The sequence below is a fragment of the Coloeus monedula genome (assembly GCF_965178545.1).
Source record: "Coloeus monedula genome assembly, chromosome: 8".
NCBI lineage: Eukaryota > Metazoa > Chordata > Aves > Passeriformes > Corvidae > Coloeus > Coloeus monedula.
The window spans coordinates 16,188,207-16,210,967 of NC_138788.1; the positions used below are offsets into that span (position 1 = coordinate 16,188,207).

The 22,761-nt window shown below is 37.2% G+C and overlaps 1 protein-coding gene across 1 annotated transcript in view; it reads right to left on the reverse strand.

The window, feature by feature from the left end:
• The window catches only part of LRMDA (leucine rich melanocyte differentiation associated), a 612,848-nt gene that overhangs the window by 91,861 nt on the left and 498,226 nt on the right, over positions 1-22,761 (reverse strand). Inside the window, 1 exon segment of the mRNA XM_082285652.1 lies at positions 3,458-3,542. Coding sequence (XP_082141778.1) covers positions 3,458-3,542 — 85 coding nt within the window.

The following is a 22,761-nucleotide window of genomic DNA, read 5'->3' on the forward strand; positions in this document are numbered from 1 at the left end:
TTGGGCCAATTTCTTCTAAAAGCCACTACATTTCATCACTTCTGTGTATTGGGAGCATGGCCATTTCTATTAAAAAACAACAACAAGTAACTGTTCTCTTTGATTCTTTCAGGTAGATCTGAACAAGCAGACAGGAATGTGGGGCCTATACATTTTATTTCACCAGAAAATTTGAAAGCTAGAACAATACAAGCAACGTATAGAATATAGAAACAAAAGAAGCACTTTGTATGAGAGGAGGCTGTGTCTTCAAACTGACTTGTTTTAACTAGGCAAGAGAACTGCACAAACTTCACACAAGTAAATCCATATAAAGTAAAATACATAATCCTATTTTAACAAAGACCAAGGGAAGACCCTTAGAAGTTTGAGATCACTGTTGGAATCAAAACAAAAATATAGGCAGCTATAGAATTATCACTTTGGAAGCCTTGTCTGACAGCACAGCAATCAGATCACATAAAGAATCAAGTCACACTACTGTCAGATGCCCAAAATTTAAATCAAAAGCCTGTAGATTTTTCACTGAAAAATATGAACAGTGGGACAGAGGGAAGGTTCAGCTCAGAAGAGTGGGTCTAAGCAACACTGTAATATAAGGGAAAACAACTTTCCCAAGATGGGGAGAAATTTTCTAAAGCTTAAAACTGTGTCTCCAATATTTATTTCTCTCTTCATGTACTTATATACTCAAGCATCATGACACTTAATATAATAGTTACAGTGATCATTCCACATCGTTCCATGCTAACATCACCCTGTTATATGCCTTTTCTATGGGCTTTGAAAGAGAGTGAGATTTTAACCATTCCTGAAATCATCTGTACAAAATATGGAGTCAGCCTAAAGGATCAGATCCTGACTGGAAATTATATACTGCATGCATGAGCACAAAAGCTATAAGAGACATGGTGTAATCCATGCATATTATATGGTTTTGTTCTCCCTGTAAAAAATCATAGTTAAATAGAGTGAGAAATGCCCAAGTGAAACTGTACCAATCAAATACATCCAGCTTGCTCCTGCTCCCCCACCCAGTCCCCCAAAAATCAATTTACAGCTGTACCAAACTATTTGCCAAACTTCAGGATTCTGGTAAACAAGTTTCTCCAGGGACAAATAACACTCACAAACTTACAGCATACTTCATTCCAGTACGCACTGAAAACTGCCAGTATTTACATATGCAACAGCTGATTCAGTCCTACTTTACAACACTGAAAGCATTCCATGAAGAAAAAAATTGAAGATATTCAGAACCTAAAATAGCATGCTTAAGTATTTCACTCTTTCCTTGGAGATTTTTCTATTGACTGCAATTAATCTTTTATGGGCCTCTGAACTTCAAAATTTTTCTTTGTATAGAAGAAGTTGATTGAGTTAATGGGCCTTGCCAGCAGGTTATTCTAAGTTTGGAATTGGTTCTTCCAACACTTGGAACTTTGGAAAATTTCCTTAATTATTTCCTTGTGAATATGTGTGTGTGTATATATATACACACACACACATATATATATATATAAACTTATCAGATCATGCTAACAGTGTCTCTTTAAGGACCAATTTTGCCCTTTCTTTGGATGACACTCTTCTCCATTCACTTTATTCATAACTGTGCTCAATAACAAGGAAATTTTCAGCATATTTAGCATGCAGAGCAGAGTATTTCTGGGAAGATTAAAGACAGTGAACTGCTAAGGGTAGAAAGTTGGTGATTTGTGGAATATAATTTTCCCCTTTCATAGCAAGGGGGCAGGCATTCTGAAACCCTGGTGAGGACAGTGGTACTTAGAGCCTGGCAAATTCCTGCTCTGAACAAACACCCACTGGACGTGTCTGCAACACCAACTGCAGCCACACAACTCTGTGCTGCAAGATGAGTCAATCAATAATGCAGGCACACAGCTTTTGATACTCAAGACTACCAGCATTTCTTTTGCCAAGTCAGGTAACAAAACCATGAAACCATACTTCCAATACACTATCACCTAAATGAAAAATCTGAATATACCTGGCTTAACTGTTAAGGGCACTTTTAAAGTATTTTTAGAGAACTCAGGGATTTGCAACATTCTGTCATTCTATTTATTGTGTTAGTAGACCCTAGCCACTTAATCCAACACCAGAAATCCAACCTCAAAGCCAACATGGTTATCTGAAAATCAAAGCTACTTATCTTGGGAATGGGGGGAGGAGGGAGGGTGGGAAGGAAGGGCACTGGGCTGCAGGGGTTTTGGGGTGGGGGGGAGGGAGAGGCGAATTTTTTTTTTAATCTCTGAAGTCCGGGTGTGTGCTCAAATTCATGATTTTGGTTGGTCCTTTCTCTTTAAAAAGTATCAGTTTCTACATGAGCTCAGTGTCAGAATACAATGCACCCAGAGCACTTCCAGGACATCTGATTTCCAGTGCACCACAGCAATTTACACCAAGGCCAGGGTGTAGCTTCATACTCATCCTCAGCTCTAGCACAACAACAGTGATAGAGGCTGCAACAAATTAAATTCCAGTCAGCTGCTTTTCTAATCCTTCACACCTGAATCACAGATCCTTCTTCAAGGGCATTACCTGCTTGATTCTTTCAGGAGGTTTCAAGTAATAAGGAATTCTACTAAAGCTGCTTCCATCCTCTGTAGTGCTGCAGAATTTGACACACATTAAAATTAAGCTACTGTCAATTCATAAATATAAGGCTGACGTTGATCCTGGTATCCTAAACAAAACCTGCCTCTACACAAATGGTTTACATGATCAATGTAGAATCAATGGGTAATATGGGAAATAAATAAGATAATTGTTGCTCTGGTTTTAAGCTGAAAAAGTGCTGAAAGCTTTACAAATTTCTCTTTAAAAAAAAAAAAAAAAGGTGAAAAAGCTTAGAATGCACCCTTCCTGACTGCTTCAGTTTTTCACCTGTTCCCTGAACTTTTTGTTTCATAGGTATGCAGAAGGAATTTGTGAATTTGCCCAAGGTGCTTTTTAAGTTCTAAGGACTGATGAAAAGGGAAATAGAAACAGAGAAGAATCCCTTTTTATTGCAATGAAAATGTGTTAACATTTCAAAATTATAGTCCTAAATTTCTAAACTGCCAAAAAGGTCTCACTTTAAAAATATTAGAAAGTTTACAAATTCTCTCAAAATCACCAATGCTGCATGTAATCATCTACTTAGCAATGTTTAAGTACTCTAATCTCTTTACATTTTTCTCTCTCTCACACACACAAAAATCACTGAATGTTATTATCCATAGATTTATTTGCTTTCCAGATAGACTACCTGTAAATCCTATTTAATATGAGGTAAAATCTGTAGTCTTGACAGGTATGGTTTTCTCATATAGTGCTTGAAAGGCACGGTGTTCTCTGTAAAGTGAAAGGCAGCAGTAACTGATACAGGGAAGGCCTTAGAGCAAAGCTTAACACCTTGCAGTAGTTCATACCAATAAAATTTAGCTCATACCTCTGTGATTGGTGAGGTCTCTGGATCCAGGAGGCAGAGGTGTATAGTGCATCTCTGGAGAGGCAGGGGCAGCAGCACTGGAGGCCTGTGTGACAAAACAAACACTATCAGTGCTCTGAGTGGAGGTCAGTGATTAGGCAAAGCGGAGGCACCTGCAGGATGAGTGCTGTGATGTGGTTACAGGTGCACAGAGTCACCAGCCACGAAGGATTAATTTGTTTTTGTTAAGGCTGCTTGCAGTTCCTCAAGGTTGCTGTACTCACAGGAGTTTACACAATGACATTATGTATCATCACTAAACTAATATTTTCATAGAGCTGACAGCTTAAAAAAAAATTACCATCTTTGTTAGAAATCTTTAGGCAATGTTAAAAATTTTCCTCTTGGTGAAACAGATTAATATTTACCCAAAGGAAGTTGTGGGTGAGTCCACATGTAAGAAAGGAGATATGAAATAGAAAGTTGGGCTAAGATACTGTACTTTTCAAATCTAAAGAAAAAAATCCCAACTGATTTTCCCATTCCACTGCCCTGTGAGCTAAATGAAGGGATGTATTACACATTACAGTGACTATAATGCAAAAAAGTGTACAAGTATATAGAATTGTTTACAATAAACACTTAAAACCAACACCAGAAGTCTAATAAAAGAAATAAGTACCCAAGAGGACTTGCACAGAGCCCTTAAAAGCAAAATGTTAAGGAGAAGAGAAGAAACACATTTTTTTCTCCATAAGTCTCAAGATCCTAGGATTCCCATTTTAAAAGATTAGACTGAAGAGCTATAGTTTACAATAAACTAACCTTAATTCCATTGGATGTTTCAACTGAAGGAAAGATACATAAAAGAAATATAAAGCTTAGACAAGCCACATTTACCATCTTGCTTTTTAGTTATGGAACAGCAGTGTTGCATTGCTAGGAGAAGATGTGAAAATAAAAGACTGTATTGGCGAATATGAATCATTGTCAGTTTTTAAAATTAAGTTTAACTTAGGCTGGTGACATAGTAGTGATATGTCCAGTTTCAGATATGAAGTTTGCTCTGGAGTATTTACAATGTACCCATTTCAACAGACATAAAAAGATTATGTGTTTAAATAGAAGACACAAAGGAGAGTGTTCACTGGAAGCTACACAATAATTTCTAATAGAAAAATAAGGCAAATAAAGAGAAAAAAACCAAAAGCTAAACTATTTCTTGAATCTCAGGATAATTCACTAAAGGGAGTCTTGAGAAAATAATTGCTATCTTCTGTGCACTTTGTTCTCTAATGATATATTGACTTCTAAGCTGCAAAAGTCAATCAAAGGAATTCACCTCAATCTTACTTTATAACTGAACATATCCTCAAAATTTATGAATCCCTGGCTCTCCAATGGCTGGTTAATATAAAAGCATAAAATAGGGCCACAATGTTTTGGGGAAGAAAAGCATAAATACAGATTCAAATCTTAATGGCCAGACCAAACCTGAGAACAATAATCAGAAATCCATAGCAATGAAAGTTAATCAGGGTAATAGTTTGTTAAAGGCTGTAACTTAGAAATCTTCCTTGTTGTAGCTTTGGACTCCTAAATGATAGTACATAAAATGTTAAGAGGTGACTGAGTAGATTAGCATACTGAGCTTTTGCTTTTGGAGAGCAGCCATCAATTTCTATGTCAGACCATAGTTATAATCCCATTTTTGTCCCTAGGAAAAATCAGGTCACAACATGAAGATGCATCATGCATCAAAACAAACATCTTAAGAGATCTTAACAGAGACAAGTTTGTCTAAACAGCAAGGATGCTACTTACTGGATATGAATAAAAATACAGAATAGCCTGCCTCTGCTGACTCACCAGTGATAATAAACCCTTTCCAGGGAACCTCCTGTTAAGAGACATATTGCTACAGACATAACTCTCACCTTCAGCCAGAATGAATAATACCCTGATTTTGGTGAACTGCAAACCTGCAGCTCAATCTACTCTGGACTATGAATTATTGGAAATCTCTCTGATGACCAATATGAGCCAAGGGCACATAACGTGTCAGAGGGAGAGATAGAAACCCCTAACACCCAGCTATGGGATATTTGAAACTAATTCCAAGAACAGGCATATGTTCACAACTATATGTTTTCTTTGGGTCGAGTAGTTCTGGGTAAGAAAAGAAGAAAAACGCCACTATTTAACATCAGACTTCATCCCTGTAAATCACTCAAAAAAACTGGAAGAATAAGCAGTCTCATACTGTACACTCTAGATGTTATCTGCCTATTCAAGTGTACTTATTTGGGACTCTGATAATAGTGAAGGTTTCTCTTTGGTACTTTTAATCTCAATTTAGACTGTTGACAGCTTGATGATAGCTTTTCCTAAAATTACTGGAAGAGACTTTGCCATTTCAGCAATATACCACTGAGTGAGCAAAATTCAAGAGCTTCTAAAAAGGATATTGGAGTGAAGGGGCAATTTAGCTTTATTTCCAATTTTAGGAAAAGCAAGAACAGAAGGGTTTGTTTATTGGTGTTTTTCTGTTATTTTATGTACAGTATATAATTCCCTGTCAAATATAGAACAGTTTTCATTACCTTCGAGCTAAGCATTCAGTTAGAGCAACTTTAATTCTATGGAATATCATCCAGGGTTAGGATTGTTTTGCACAAACACTGGCTCAAGTTCCAAATCACTTTTCTGAGTAAGCCTGTGCACCAGCAGAAAGACAGCTATTTGTTTTCCCTACCACATACTGACATTTGGCCCTAAGCTATTTTCCAAAGAGATTTGTATAGATTGCATTACTCTTAATATTCACAAGAATATTGTGACAGTGACAGTATTGACATGTGACAGTTATGTCTTCAAGTATTGGTGACATATGCATCAGAAGTTCTTGTTGCAGTGGAAAGTAACTATACATACAAATAGCTTTGAGGAAAGCTGTTTAAAATGGTTGGCAGTTTCAGTTTTATAGGAACAGGTCACCAAATAACTCAGTAAAGAAATCCTAACAGTATTATTTTAGAAGCAGCTTGTAGTTTTGCAAACCTTGGAGTCATCCAACTTTTGCAGTATATCATAGTATGTGGCTTAAGACTTACAAGACAAATAAAGTCAGACTATTCACTGTCCCCATGCCATGCACATAACCAAGCATTTGCTAAACTGAGGTACCTCTCTTCCTATTAACCTGTTTTGTCCAAATTGTTGTATTTGATACTAAATGGACTGTAAAAAGAGTACCAGATTTGCAAAGCATGTTCATCAAAATTACAGCCATTGTAGAAGCTGAAGCAGGAAAAAAGCCCCCACAACCAACCAAAAAAACCACAACAGAACTCCAAAAAATAATTTTGAGAGCAACCATACATCAAGTCTTTAACTATTCCATCCTAGGGAATAGCCAGGTAAGAACAACATTATTTGCAATGTATTTGCTTTTCTATCAACTTAGGAACCATACAGCCTGTGAAAAAAAGGGGATGAAGCATGAAAGAAGGGATAGAGAAACAGACTCGAAAATATGCAAAAACAAGCCCCAAGTGGAGCACTCCATATGGCAGAGTACAGCAGGTCTGGCTCTCCCCTCCCCAGCTGGGAGCTCAGCCAGAGGGTTCAAACAGGCTGGCCAGAGTTGTCACCCACCTCAACACACTGGGATGCTCTGGAAAACCAAGAGGTGGCACAGCATCCTTACTAGGAAAGGAGGCTGTTCTTGATGGAATGGGATTTCCCAATTTCCTTGCTCCACAGCCAAGCAGACTTAGATAGGAGTTAGCAGTTGTCTTTGCTAAACCTCCAGCATAAATTAGAATCACTTTAATGAATGAAAAAAAATTAACCCATTTATAAGAAAATTGTCAGCCACGACACACCGACAACTAGCTTTCAAGAGTGGAGGAATCTAATTAGACTAAAAAAAGAAAAGCTCATTTGTTTAATTCCTGAATTCCACTTTTCAAAGAACAAAAATGCAATACTTGGAAGATACTAGTAGGGAACATCATGTGTAGTATCAGGACATACTGTTCATCTGCTGCATCAAAACAAATTTGTAGAGACTGATGATTCAAAAATAAAAATGCTGTGCTATTTTTGGCAACCACACAAGTTCCTTCAAATATTTCAGCTGTTGAAGGAGTAAAGGGGGAACTGTAACTCAGACAAGCCAATCCTCTTTGAATTGTGGTTTGAGAAAGTAAAATTTAAATGACTGTGCTATCCAAATTAGATCTCTCTACTAGACATTTCATTTTCGTATTTCTAAACACAGGACTAAACAAAAAACCCCATTAACTGACACTTTTAAATCTAATCAGTAATACAAGTTTTTCAGCTATAATCAAGAGTATGACTTGAACCTTAGCAAATATTCATTCCAGATATTTTAGCAGCTTATTTTCAGATGTGATGCTACTAATACAGTAGCCAAACTATTGTAGTATTAGGACAAGAAGAAGAACAGTGATTTTATATTTTGGCAGGTCTTCCAATTTCAGTAACCTTTAACAAGAAAAGGAAAGAGAATTTTTCTCATTTAACAGAAGTAGTGGAGCTTAAGATTCAAAGCATTTCAGATTCAAAGCATTCCCTTGTTCACTTATAAGAGAGATTATCACTTCTCACTTGAATTTACTTTACCTTTCGGTTTTCACTTAATGTTAAATTGCAAGGTTGAAAGCAGGGATCAAAAATGCAAATGAACATCAGATAATTCTTATGCATTTAGGCTTAATTGAGTGTAATCGATATGTCTGGTGTGCAGCCAAATTCAACTATTGTGAAAAGTACCTAATGTATGGACATTATTTTTGGACTACTGAATGCCAGAAAATAATGAGCTGGCATCCAGCTTTGGTGAATCAGCCCTTGAATTTTCATCTAAGAGCAGTTTTGAATTATTACTGAAGATAAGGTGTAAATGTGCAAGGGAATTTTATCCATGTTTCTCCCATGAATCATAAATGAGGAAAAAAATTACAGTCTAAATTGCACTTAAAAGGAATAAAGTCTTTTCATGTCATACATGATTTATCAAAATGATCTCATTTTAAGAGTACTGTGGTGTATCTTGATTAATAACATTAGTAAGCATGATGAATGGCCTCTTTAATGGTAACACAGAATTTATTGGCAAAATCCCTACTTCTACCAAAAAGGGTGGGAAGTAAAACACACAGCAGTTAGTAACTTGCAGAAACAGCTTAAGTAAACTCTCTGCTACGTATTTTGCATTTAGATATCCTTGAAAATCCTTAATTTGAGTTTATTCTCACGCTTGTTTGGAAACAAGTAACAGGTATTACCTAATGAGGCAGCTCTAACCACTACAAAAGTCACTTTGCAGTTCTCTGCAAAGCAAGCTGAACTCTGCATGTGCTGTGAGAGGATGCAGTGTATTAAGGTCTTTCAAGAACACTAGTCCCATCCCTGTATGACCTTTTTCAATATCCTCTTCATTTTGCCTTAATATCCTAAATGCTTCCCTTCCTCCATTACTCCATCTTACCCTTCCCCCCCCCCTCCCTTTTTAAAGCCTGCTCCAGCCTGCCCTAACTAATTTCCTTTTGGGCTGACAGATCAGAGGCCTTCCTACCACTGTTCCTTTTAGACCTGTGAAGCCCTCCTCGTAATCCTGCTGCTTGTCCACAATTAATCTTTCCAGTTGCCACATTATTAACACTACCACCCACAGACAGAGGATGCCTGAGCACGGCTGGACACTTGCTCCCCACTGGAGCATCAAAGTTGTCAATCACACACTACTCAGAAAGTTGCCTGCTGTCAACATCAGAGGATTTCATACTCTCCTACCCGCTGATCAAACATTTTTCTTCAGAAGATTAATTCCAAGTCCCCACCCATTTCCTCCCATATCCTCTTTCCCTTTTAGGTTTACTCAATGATCCATCTTCTGTATGGAAAAGGAAGCAGTGTATAGTAGAAATCCTTTCAAAACAAAAGTTCAGCAAAACTAAATTTAAATCCCAGCTGTTATCAACCTCTTCCCCCCCGTGCAAGTTAAACACCTTAAAGAGCTTGGATTAGACCTAGTCACAAATGCCTTTCTTTGATCAAAGGCTCCAAGACTTTACACAAATATAATCACAAGGCAATGACTGCATCTAAGGAGCCTGAATTGATTTGTTCTACTGTAACATATAGCATACAAAAACACCCATTAGGCTTTTTAACTTCCAAGACCATTCTTTTTCAATTTATATTGCTCAAAAGCCAAGAATTTTAGCATTTTCTTAATATTTTCTTATTATTTTTTCAAGTTCATTAGATAAAAAGTGATGACTTCTTGCATAGTATTTGCCTTCTATCTTTTTCAAAAGTGCATCTCAGCTACTTACACGGAAAGGCAGAAGGATACAAGAGATTCTTCAGCTCAGGTTCAGTTTAATGGGTCGAAGGGAAGTAACTATTACCACCTCTCCCTACTCCTATGCCGCATTCTAATATATTCATTTTTTAGAAGTTAAACCTTACTGCTCAAGTGGCTCAGTATCTTTCATTACAGTAGTTAACAGAATCTGTCCCTAAAGGAGCACTTTAACATGCTAGCCACACAACAGTGAATGAAAGCAATACCCATTCATATAATCCAACAAGCAATCTATTCACTGTAATGTTAGGTTTTAAAGTAAGAATAAATTAATTTAAAATCACACTAAAAATAAATTCAAAGTTGCTCAATCATACTCATCCCTAAAATAGATTTCTTAATGCTTTTCATCTGTTAGATTGGTACTAATAAAAATCAAGAACTCAACAAAAGACCCCCAGAAGTATAAAACAATAAAGAAAAAAATCTGCTGGCCTTGAATCCTGATCTGAGTAAGTCCAAACAATTATTATACATTCTACCTTACATTTCTCTATCAGCATCTTTACCTTCATATCTGAGATCACACATGCTACCTTCTTTCCATTTTCATTGGGCTCACACACTAGTAAAATAAAGTGTAAGGACAAAGCAAACCACACATAAGCCTGTCATAACCCAAACCACAAAACTCTGCCACTGTTGCTAGAGAATTTGGAGTTGTCATAGACAACTATTCTTTGAAGTGCCTTGTGAAGTGAACCACAAATGAATTTTCAGATGCTAGCAGACACTAACCTTTTTTTAAGACCCCACCTCACCAACACCCAAACATGACATTTATTGTATTTCACTCACTGCCCAACAGTTCTGAAGGAGTGAAAGAGTAATATGGAGTTTTTAAAGATTACAACAGAAGGTGCCAAGGTAAGTCAATGTGAAGGGAAGTACACTGATAATATATTAGATTCCAAGGTTCCTTCAGTAATTCCCTGCAATATTTTTCAACCAATTACATCACAGCTACAAAACATAGCAGTAGTGGAGTAATTGCCAAGATTCCTGCTATGCTATGGCATAGCAACAGTACACGAGCTGCATACCAACACTGATGTAGAACTCAAATACACATTACATGTGATACCGTAACTCACTACTATTCATAGATCTAGATTTTGAAATAAGGTGACTCAGAACTTCTCCAGCTCCTTTTGCCAATCTGATACCCACAGATTCTTTGAAAGCAAAATCATCAAGTTAAGTTGCTTTTTTTAGGTAGAAACTTCCAAGACTGTTCCATACATTAAATCAGTAATGTAATATCATCACTTGCAAGCACATTCAATGATAATCAGAGGAATGCAGAACCGTGTATACATTTCACAGGCCAGGCATAATTGTTTGCAATGCTAGAGGGCTTACTTCGCTTTGCTATTCATCCTGGTACCTTCTGCTTGCCTTAGTTTTTTAGGAAGCATGGAAAATGTTGCACAAAAATGAAAGCTAGATTCTAAAAAAGTATAAGGTAACAGTACTTTAATGACTGTTGCTAAGTTGTGCTGATATCCTTGCCTAATATGCACAGGAATTAAGAAATTGGAAGGTTAAAAATGCTTTCAAGGCATCTTCATTCTGTCATGTGGGAACTGAACTGCAGCTCAAACCTCTTGTCACTCTATTCAGTCAGCAGAAGGGGGTGCTGCAGTGTAACCTATTTAAAATGCAAATAGAGTAACTTTTGTAACAGCAGATTAAAACTAGCATTTTATTCACTTGGCATACCCACAGCATACTGAATGCTGGAATCAGACTTGTCACTGCACACTGCAGGTTATTAATAGAGCTCAGAATGGTGTTGCTAAATGTGCAAGTTAAAAGCAAATAAACAAAAATGGATTTATCTGTGGTATTTGTTCTCCAGGAGAATTCGGCAAGGCCTGCCTCACACTGCACACTTGTTTATCCAAGATCACTGAGGCTCAATTTGGTTGTTTTTGGTTTGTTTTTTTTCTTTAATTGTTTGATTGACAGCCACTTACCATAGCCAGAGACTTTGGGATATGTGATCTATAACATTAATATTATAGAGAAAACCGCATTTTTTTCAACCTGGACAAATATATACATACACAGGAAAGACTCTGTGGTGCACAACTGCTACTCTCTAACAGGCCTTTCTGGACTCTCGTGAACTACCAACACATGCAAAACTACAAAGTTAAAGGGTTCAGCAGAACCAAATCAACACATTGTGCTTTGGCTTTACACTTCATCTTCCTACAATGTCAGGTGTCAGGGCAGGCAAATGGGTTTCCCCTCTACATTCAAGCCAATTCCTCTGTTCTTCATCTCGATCTCTCTCAGAGATTCATCAAAAATGCGATTTAATTACATCTCCTCCCCTCCTCCCCCTCCCAAAAAGAGTGTAAACATGACTCCTTTTTATCTCCTGATACATCTGGACAAGTAGACAATGTGCTAAAACAAAATAAATCTGCCCTGACAGTCACATCAAAGGGTTCAGCTAGGGGCTTGCAGCTACTTAAGGCACAGGAATGTTGTTGCTAAGCATCGCTCTACAACCTATCAGTCCCTTAAAGAAGAGCTTTTTTCTTTCAGAGGGAGATGAGGAAAGCTGGAGAGTGGGAACCAGACTGCAAAGGGAGATTGGGGATTTTGGAGGATTTTAAAGCTTAAAGTGAATTGTGTGAAGAAAAGGGGGTTTGTTTTGTTTTGTTTTGCCTCTTGACACACAGTCCACATTTGGGGCGGGAAGGAAAGTAGGGAAGGAAGGAGGGGTTAAAGCTTGTTGATGAAACATCTTGTGAATTATCCCTTTGGATAAAACCAAGAAAAGTCTTTGATATCCTTTTTCAAATCCCTGTACTTACTATAGATTTGAAATAGAAAGATTGTGACCAAAAGCAATAGGGCTGGGATACCAAGCCTGTTAAAAATATATTGTGAAATGCATCCCATGCCCTGCTTTTCTGTCAAGCATTTGATAAATATGTGTATGTTCCTGAAGAGGTGAAGCCTCTGAACAATGTCCATATCCAATAAACATGCTCTACAGAGAAAGGAAACTTTTGATACATATGCACATAGCACAATTTGATGCTCAATTTACTAGTGAAAACTATTCCCTTTAGGGAGAAGGTTCACTGAAATCTTCAGTCTTCCACACTCTGCCTTGCTGGACTTGATTTGCATGTTTAGTGCTTAAACCTCCAAAGGAAGGTAAAACCATGCTAAAACCAGACCTTAGAACTCTACACAGCCGCAATGAAATGGGCAGCTGAAAATTCAAATTATGCTCTCCTCTCAAAGACGTAAAAACATATCCAAGGCAGATAGACAATCCAGCCTAGACTCAGCTTCAAAGCTTAATTATCCTGAAGGTAAGCTAAGAAAACCAGTAGTTTGTTTACAGCAACACTGAGGTGTTAACATATCTTTGGCTTTTAAAAACAGTTTTAAAAAATCCTCTTTCCTTTTTAAAAATTAAACAAAGAAAACATGAAATGGACTCACTCTACATGCAGGGGAACTATCACGAACATGAACAATTACTGAGCCCATGATATTACACAAATAAATAACACTTAGCATTATCTTCAGCACTATCATATTTATTAAACAGTGACTGAGGGCAGCAGTAACCATTTTTATTGTCCCATATAGCTCTTATTTTCTAATTAAACAGAAGGTTATTCCCACTGCCAATGCAGCCATTTATCTTATTTGAGTGTTACATAATATTTTTTGCCAGCCAAGCTTGACTATAAAGTATTCTGTGTGGTGAACTGTGGCCCAACTTGCTTTCCTGTTTGGTAATCATAGAAATGGGCCATTTCGTGCTGTGTTAATAAATAAACTTTTTGCAATTTCTCCTAAAACATGATAAAGCTTATACTTTGTCCTACCCTCTAGCTTCAATACAAGGGCAATGAGCTGTATTATTAAAGATATAGGTCAAGCAAACCTGATGATTTCAATCCTGTGGGGTGCTTTAGAAACTATTGTCATATTACTGAGATCATTCTGCTGCTCCTAATTATTCCTCTTGGTTGCTTCACATTTCAAGTGATTTCTCTCACACTTATGTCAAAATTTATAAGCTACTCCCTGTAACAACACTACATTATTTCCTCACTTGTTAGGGTAATATAGGACAGAAACTAGGAGAATGCTTTAATCTAGCTGACAAGGATAATGTAGTCTAGAAATGTAATAAACTTTGCATTCTACTACAAAGTTGTGGTTTTTCTCCCTACCAGGAAACATTTCATATAGATAGACATCTTAGAAAAACTAATTGCTACAATAACTTGCATATCCTCTTATCTGAGTTGCTTTTATCAGAAAAAATGTATCAGCATTAAAGCGTTCACTCCAATAGCTTGTGCATTCTCCTTATTCCCATAATTGCTATTCTGCAACATTCTGTTGACTGTACTGTAAAACTACATGCTGCTGAAGGAAACCTATTTCCAAGAAATCAGTGCATCACCCTAACTGCAAAACACTTGTAATTAACAGGCCGGGCTTTAACAGTGCTGTAACACATCTAGGGCTGACTGGCACGAAATTTTATTTGCACTAAGTAGCTTGAGACTCTGAAAACATAAAATCAACTTTATGTGATAGCTTCATGTTCTATGGCAGTTTTTTTGAAGGATTTCAGAATGTAAAGAAAGCTGCCAGTGGTAAAGGTAGCCTAATGAAACATTTGAATTTTAAAGCCAGCGTGGGTACTGCTTGCTGTGGGAGCTAACCTATTTCCTTCAGAACATCCTTAAGGTTACAAAATTGTGGTATCCTCCCTCCCCATTCCCACAGAAACAAACAAAGCAAAAATCCCCAATAAAGATACTAAAACAGAATTCCAGTTAGAAAATGTCATATAAGTAACTCAAACATGACATTCATACTAACATTTCTAGGGATAATTTTCATGAATTTGTTTGCACTAGCAATTTGCTGTGTTTGTCAAATGTCCAATGGGTTTTAAAATGCTTTTAGTCAGCAGCAAACTGAACAAAAAACCCCCAGATCACAATAATATGAGCCCAGTGCATAAAAGTCATCAAACAATAAAATAGGAATAGGAGCACTGGTCTATAATGGCAACCTTTAAAGTGACTTTTTCCAGATAAATGAAAAACAATATTTAATTGAACATGCACATAGGAAATAGAGAAGAGGCAAAGATGAAGCTAGTGTTGTCCCTATCAGAAATACTCACCAACAGCACTGTCAGGAAAAAAAACTCAAAAACACAACAAAAGGAAAATACCAAACATTTCTGGTTTTGCCTCTGTTCCTACTTCTGTCTCTTCTGTCTTCCTCTGAAGAGCTGATGACCTGCCTGAAGGTAAGCTCCACATGGTTTGGAGGTGTGTGGGGGGGAGGGATCAAGAGGCAGAAACAGTATCTTCTGAAGGCTTTCACTTCTGGATCCCACCTAGAAGAACTGGAGTCCCTGTCATGGCCTGAGAGCTCACAGGCTGAATTATTCATACATTTGTAAAGTGAGATTTCCCTCTTCGATGATGACTGCTGTCCCAGACAGAAGACCCAGCATGTAGGAAAGACACACTTTGCCTCTTCTGTATTTTCAGCTACCATCTCTCAATCTGTAAAATTGTCTTGAAAGCTGATGATTCTGTAAGTGTGTCCATGTTCAGTTTTGTTTCCACAGTGGACAGCCACGAGAAGGCAATGCAGCAGTCAAATTAAAAAATTTTAAAGAAAGAATATTTAGGCCTTACCTTATGACTTCAGAACACAAGCACTGGAATTTTAGGGATATAAAGGATGTGATTAATCAATAGCCTATTAATCTGTAAAGCATCTGCTTAGAAAACAGAAATAATCTCTGATGGAAATGATTAACCACAGGAACAGGAATTAATTTTAGGATCTTCACAAATGAATGCATGAGAGATAAGAAATCATACACAAAGGCATTAAGCTACAGAAGAGCAGTACCCCATCAGTGTATTTTTTACATAGTTTTTGGTCAACCAAAATAAACTAAAACCAGTGGAAAACACTAGACACTATAAAAGGAAAAGGCAATCAAAATACTTATGGAAAATGTAATTGTATCAATTTGTTAAAACTCCAGTTTTGTAGAAGCACAAAACTGGGGTACAGAAAAAACACTGTCACAGCACTTCTGCTTTAGGTTTTCTTAACGCTTAAATAATATCCTACATAAAGTAGTTCAGACCTGTTGAGACTTCTTGTCCATGTTTATATATCAGAAATTCCTAGCAAGTGGCAGATGAACTGCATAACATAGCTAACCTAAATAATTTTTATAATTACTTTTCTTGAACTTATTAATAATTAATATTCACTTGAAAGATACCTTCACCCTGAATGAGAGGAGAGAAAAAACAGCAGGAGAGTTGATTTATCTCAAAACGTGCCTTCCAAGCCCTATGTGTAGACCTCTGGAGCTCAGTCTGGCCATGAAATACCAGTGAGAAGTTTTATTCCTTGAGGTGATGAATTTAATGAATACTGTCCTAAAATGCATTGGGTTCTGTCTCTTTGAGAGGCTTTCCATGATCCCATTGAAGAAATGCTCCAGCTAGCAGTCCCTATCCATAAAACCCAGAAAGCACTTAACCAAGTTTATTCCTCAGCTCAAAAAACTCTTCCCCCCAAATTTGCAAAACTTCAGGACATACTACAATTCGGGGGTGAGGGGAAGGGTTTTTTGCCAGACAGGGTAACTGCTCATTTATAGGGCTGCCGAACTTATCTTGGTTTCAGCTGTTACCATGGTTACTTACACAGCTGACGTGCACTGAGCACTTCCAGTCTTAGCTAAAAAACTGCCATCTATGTACAGTCTGTCACAATTCTGGGAAATCTGTTCCAACAAATCAGTGCTGCCATTAAAATTGTTCTTTTTTTCTACCCTGGGTTTGTAAGCTTCAGTTGCAACAGCTGGGTCTTCTCATACCCACTGCCCATATTAGATGGAAATTCCAATTCTTATTCCTTGTGCTGTTCACTTGAGGTGCTACTATTGACATACTGTGATCAGCTCTTTACACCCCCTTGGCTACCCAAGATAGACAGAATTTCCTGGAATTTCTCACCATGTCATCCAGTCTTCCAAGAAATCATTTGCCTTGATCCCACCATTCTGTCCTCAGTGTCCCATCAACTTTCTAGACCCACAGATTTATCCAAATCTAAACATGGTGTTCTAGTAGCTGTTGTACCACTAAAAAGTAAAATTATAATATTTAAATTTCCCCTCTTACTTGATACCCTAAAGGAGTATCAGATTGATCTAATTGTTCTTTGTTTTATCTCAGTAATGAAAAGGTTACACAGCACTGGGCAAAAACCTGATCTCCATGAAAGCATGTCTACTTTATCAACATAAAAACTATTCACTGATACTTAATTCACTGAACATATGGCATGTTGAATTTGTACTATTCTATCTCCTTAAACAAAATAATATATGTCATAGTTGATAATTATATTACAAAAAATAATTGAAATCAGTGCCGTTATCAACAGTGAAACCTACAGCTTGCACCGACCAAAGAGAAGCTGGGCTAAAGAAACACATCTTTCTTCCACTCCTGTTGTCATCTGTCTCATTCTTTCCACCTGCAGCTGAATCTGCCACTTGTCAATATGACACTTTCAGACAAAGCCATGAGAGAATGTAACAAATACAATGTGAATTGTAATATTATCCACCGAAGTTGGAGGTACTCTCATTTCATAATATTAGAAACACCAAAGGAACCCCGGAATTTACAGATAGAAGCATGGATCACTAAACTGGGTGACCAGAGGATGTGCAAAGAATATTTTCCCTTTCCATATCCCAAATATAAAAATCTGAGTAGCAACAATACTGCTACCATAGGCAGACAACTCAGAATTACTTCAGACAAAGTAAAACTACTGAGGAACTGAAGCTAAACAAAAAGAGAATATAAGCCTGGGTTATACAGTGGGTAACTTCAAGAGCTGCTTGCATTCATCTTTGGAGTGCAACCAAGCCTAAAACAATGGAGTAAAATGAAAATGATCCAAAAATATTCCACTGAATTTACATAAATCACAGAACCACAGAATGGGCCAGGTTGGAAGGGACCATAGTGGGTGAATCTGGTCCCACCTCCCTGCTCAAGCAGGGCCATCCCAGAGCACAAGGCCCAGCATTGAGCCCAGACAGTTCTTGAATATCTCCAGTGAGGGAGACTCCACACCCTCTCTGGGCAATCTGTTCCAGTGCTCAGTCATCTGCACATTAGAGAAGTTCTTCCTCTTATTCAGGTGGAACTTCCTGTGCATCAGTTTTGGCCCATTGCCTCTCGTTCTAATGGAGTTACTTTTCCCTGTTTCCCTGTGTTTGTTGTTATTGTTCTGTTTGGTTTTTGTTGGATTTTTTCTTTCATCTATTAATACAGAAGTGGAAGATAGGGGTTGTTGTAGAAAATCTCATGTGTAGGTCTACTTTCTAGAACACTGAGTTAATTGTTCTATAACCACAAATTCTCAGACATCGTAATGAAACAAAATGAAAAGAGCCAGTTTTCATATCTCTGTCTCCTCTGCTCCAGTTATCCAGTTTCAGGTGTAGAATGACAAAAATAAATATTACGGTAAAAATATCTCCAGACATTTAAATTTGAAAGAACAACTTATTTCCAGTTACTAGTATTCTAAAACTTGTGGAAGAAATGCTAGAAAGATATTATTCATATCATTCTGTTGTTTTAGCATTGGTCTTCAGTCTCAGCACCCACCTCATGGCATAACTTTTTTGTTGCTATTGCATCTATGGGCTGCATAAAGTATCAAAGTTAAACCCGAGATGACATATTTTGACTAGTCACATCACAATGCATTTTCTGTTACTCACAATTTTAGATGACGTTACTAGAAACAGACTGCTGCACCAAAAGTTTTACACTTTGCAAAGGAATTGCTCCAACAGCATTATGCAAAAACCTGAAACCGCTCAGTTCCTTAAAATGCAACTGTTGCATCTGGAGTTCACTTTCTCTCATTAAAGTCCCTTTGTGCTAAAAGATGCTTTTTCCCCCCTCCACTGAATCTGGCACTTTAGCTACGATATGATTTTATTACTCAGAAATACTTTATTACTGCAATAAAACTGCACTTTCCACTTTTCCACTGTCTCACCTAATAGTGAACGTTAAACCAAAAAACTGAAGTCAAAAGCCCGGTTGATTCCACAGGCAGGAGATTACATGTTAATAGTGCAGGACAGTACAGCAGAGCAGGAAAGAAAAACGTCCTCAGCAATTTACATAGTTATATATATTGAATTTCTGGGTTTAGTGTTATTTATAATGTTTCTTGCAGTGCCATCATCACAAAGAGTAATTGAGAGTAACACTCAAGTGTCTAACATTTGCTCTTTCATATTCCTCCCCAGGAGGAGCACCCAAAGGATGATAATGATCCCTTTTTAAAAATCTCACTTCTATGTGCTTTGGCTTGAGAAGACTGGAAGGTATATGCCTTTCCCTTGCTGATAGACACCTGTGGGCTAGCATAACTTCATTAATTTTCTGTCAAAACACGAAAGGAATTAAGTTTATTCCCATTAGCATGATCCTTAAACTGTTGCATCATTTAGCAAATTATTACCATGTTAATGCACAGATTTAGGCATTTGTACTTAGCAGAACTGCAAGTACCATCAGTATAAGAGAAAAATGACCTGTTCTAGGTTGGTTAAGATGGCAACTTGATTAAAACTCTGCCATCATCTATCTCATTTTGCTGCCTGAAATGTTATTATATATGTAAAATTCTTCTGCATCTTATTTTCTTCCAGCTCCTATTTTTCAGACTGCTCTGTGAATATTAAAATTCTTTTCTTTTTTCCTATAAAGCATGTCTCTGAAACCAAACTGCTAAGTGTTCCTCTTTGCTGGCGAAGGAAGCAAAAAGATGCTTTCTCAATCTGTTTGTTATCTTATCTATCTTGAAATAAGAGAAACAACCAATTAAGTAATGGTTGCTGCAGACACAGTATTTAACATTTGAACAATTTACTCTCAATTTACATCTGAGGGAGGAAAACCCCTGCTACACATTTGAATATATTTCCAAAGTTGTATTTAGTTTTAACCAAACTCATCCTCTCTGATATAAACATACACAAACACAGGAACATCAGAAATACACCTGGAGATAGAAAACAGTCTTTCCCAGCTCAGCTATTTAAATAAAAAGGCAATCATCCCCTACCGCCATGACTGCTTTTACAGAACCTCTTTCATCAGGCTCAGATTCATTGACAGAAAGAAGCATAGAGCTAAAGGAAGCAGAAGATTTTCAGTGAAACCAATACTCATCTACAGGGTTTTCATCTTGCAGAATGTACTTTACTTTTTCTTTCTGCTTTTAATACTGCAGCATTAGCTAATCTACTCCCTTTCTCTCCATTTCCATCTACAGAAGGAAGTCTGCTTGTTTTAAAAACTTTTAAAATTGTTTTAATGAGTTCATCTTAAAAGAAGACTTTTCCAGCTTCACAGAACAAGGGGCCCATTCCTTCTGAATGCTGGACACTTATCTAAAACAGCAAGACCCATCTATCACCAGTCAATATGGCTCCAAAATACATTTCCCCAAATAACTAACATCATCAGAAGACTGATGAAAAAGAGTTATTGTTTTCCATGCATTGTGGCTGCTTTCTGAAATAGCCCCACTTGAAGAAAAATTAACCAAGATAATAAGAACAAGAAAAAAATGCCGATTCTAGATGTTGGATGAAATGCATGATTTTTTTTTTTTTTTTTTTTTTTTAAAGGCAATAAACTTTGCATGATAACTAGTAAAAATAAAACTTACAGAAACTACTTGGTCAGGGCTGTGGACTTCTATGTAGCTTTAATTTTCTTATCCCAGCATTTAACCCGTTCTTACAAGATATTCTAAACTGAGCTAAGTTTAAGCTTTCTCCCAAAGCAGACCTGATGCACCAGTCATAGGAGCCACTGTCATTTTATTCTGTGCATGGTCCCAGTGCTTTAGATTCCTCAGAGACAATTTTAGACCAATAGATTTATTTTTTGCTGTGCATTATAGCTTTTAACTATATCCTGCACTTTGCAATGGGTCTTACACTTTTAAAATTAATTTATGATTTTAAAAGCTCGTTGAAAACCAGGAAAGGCTGCTAGTAATGACTGGCAACTTAGAGAAAATCAGATTGTGATCTTCTGCCCAGCAGGAATGGTGTTGAGTTAATATTTAATGATTTACTAGTTCTACTTGACTGAGCTTGCACCCTGTAAATGGATCATATGATCATTGATCACAAGTTCAACTGCTTTTGTTTCTTGCATGGCACGAAACGAGGGTGTGTTGTACAGTACCAGAGGTTCGTGCGCAGCTCTGTGTAAGACAAGGGCAGGTTACATGCAACAGGCTCTTAATGGCTCATTCCAGCAAGCCCGCAGCCAAAGGCAGCTCATGAGGTTGAATTTTGAAAAGGTAGCTGACCTTGCAGCTGGGAGCTTTAATTGTGTTTTTACCCATTTATACCTGGGTAAGTAAACAGTTACTGAATGCTGAAAGGGCCTGAAAGCACTATTTTAGCCAAAGGCTAATCCCCATTCTTTGTGGATGAAAGGACTCAAAACGAAAACAAAACAAACAAAAAAATGCTCTGCTTCAGGTAACACAAAGGTAAAGCTGCAATAAACAAATCCATTAATTTTAAGCTTAATGTTGTCTTGCCCTCCATTTCTAATGAGCAAATCAACCTTTTAAAAAATACTGAGCTCTTCTTAAAATGATAGAAACATTACAATCACAAAGAGGACATCTGCAATATAAACCAAAATAGCCCAGAAAGGTTCATCTCCTGCAGATGAAATTAAAAGAATAAGTGATCAGCAAGCTGCTAGTTGCACAGCTTGAACATAATAAAAACAGTCATCATTCATGTTGCAGGAAACACAACTCCAAATGTAAGAGACGATGTAAGGCAGTGATCCTCTGCCCTATGCATTCATCTCATGTTTAATATTTTTCTCAATGCTGTGGTTGAAACTAATGAAGAATTAATGGATTTCTCTGTCAAGTGTGGCTATTTCAGAGCATAAAGAAGAGGCCCTTGCTCTGCATGGAAGGACAAAAGGTTTTAAGGTCAAAACTAACTTTTGAGCCAAAGACTTTTTACTCATTTCATAGATCTTTCTATATGAATTATAGCATACTACCCTATATAAAAGTTTTTTTAAGATCTCTAGTTTATTTTATTTTTCCCTGCAATTTGTGTTTTGTCTATTTTTCATACAGCAAAAGAACAATGATAAAACTTTCACAGCCTTCATAGCTACCCACTGTTCTTCTAAATGCACAGATAGATGTATTAGAAGATGCATGACATTTAGATGTTGGAGGAAGAAAGGGATGACCAAGGGGGACGTAACCCTCAGCCACTATGCAGCACTTGAGTGACAAGTAGCAAAAATGAACTTCACAGCTCTCAGTTTATTTTCTAGCTGACTGTCCAGCACCTGACATTTGATGGCTTGCTAATATCCATGTGTTGCAAAGTCAAACCTTTTCTTCTCTCCAAGTACAGGCCCTAAACCCCAGAATTCTAAGTTACCCTCCCTTTTTTCCTCAGTCCATGAATTCAACCCACCTACAACAACATGCTTCCATCTCCCATTATAAACCAGTCAGTGTCCTGCACTTACTTCTTAACCTAAAAAAAGCACTGAACTTCAATCCATTATTTTTAAAGTGTAGGAGACAACAGCCCTCCATTTAAATGAGGAACCACAAACCTGTACTTCATGTGTTTAAATTCTGATCACATAGCAGAATAGGAGAGCCCCTTCCTCTCTTTGATCTTGCATGTCTGTTTGGAATGCAGCATAAAAAGGGAATAACCCATTCTTGAAAAATCTATGATCTGCACCTAATTAAATCA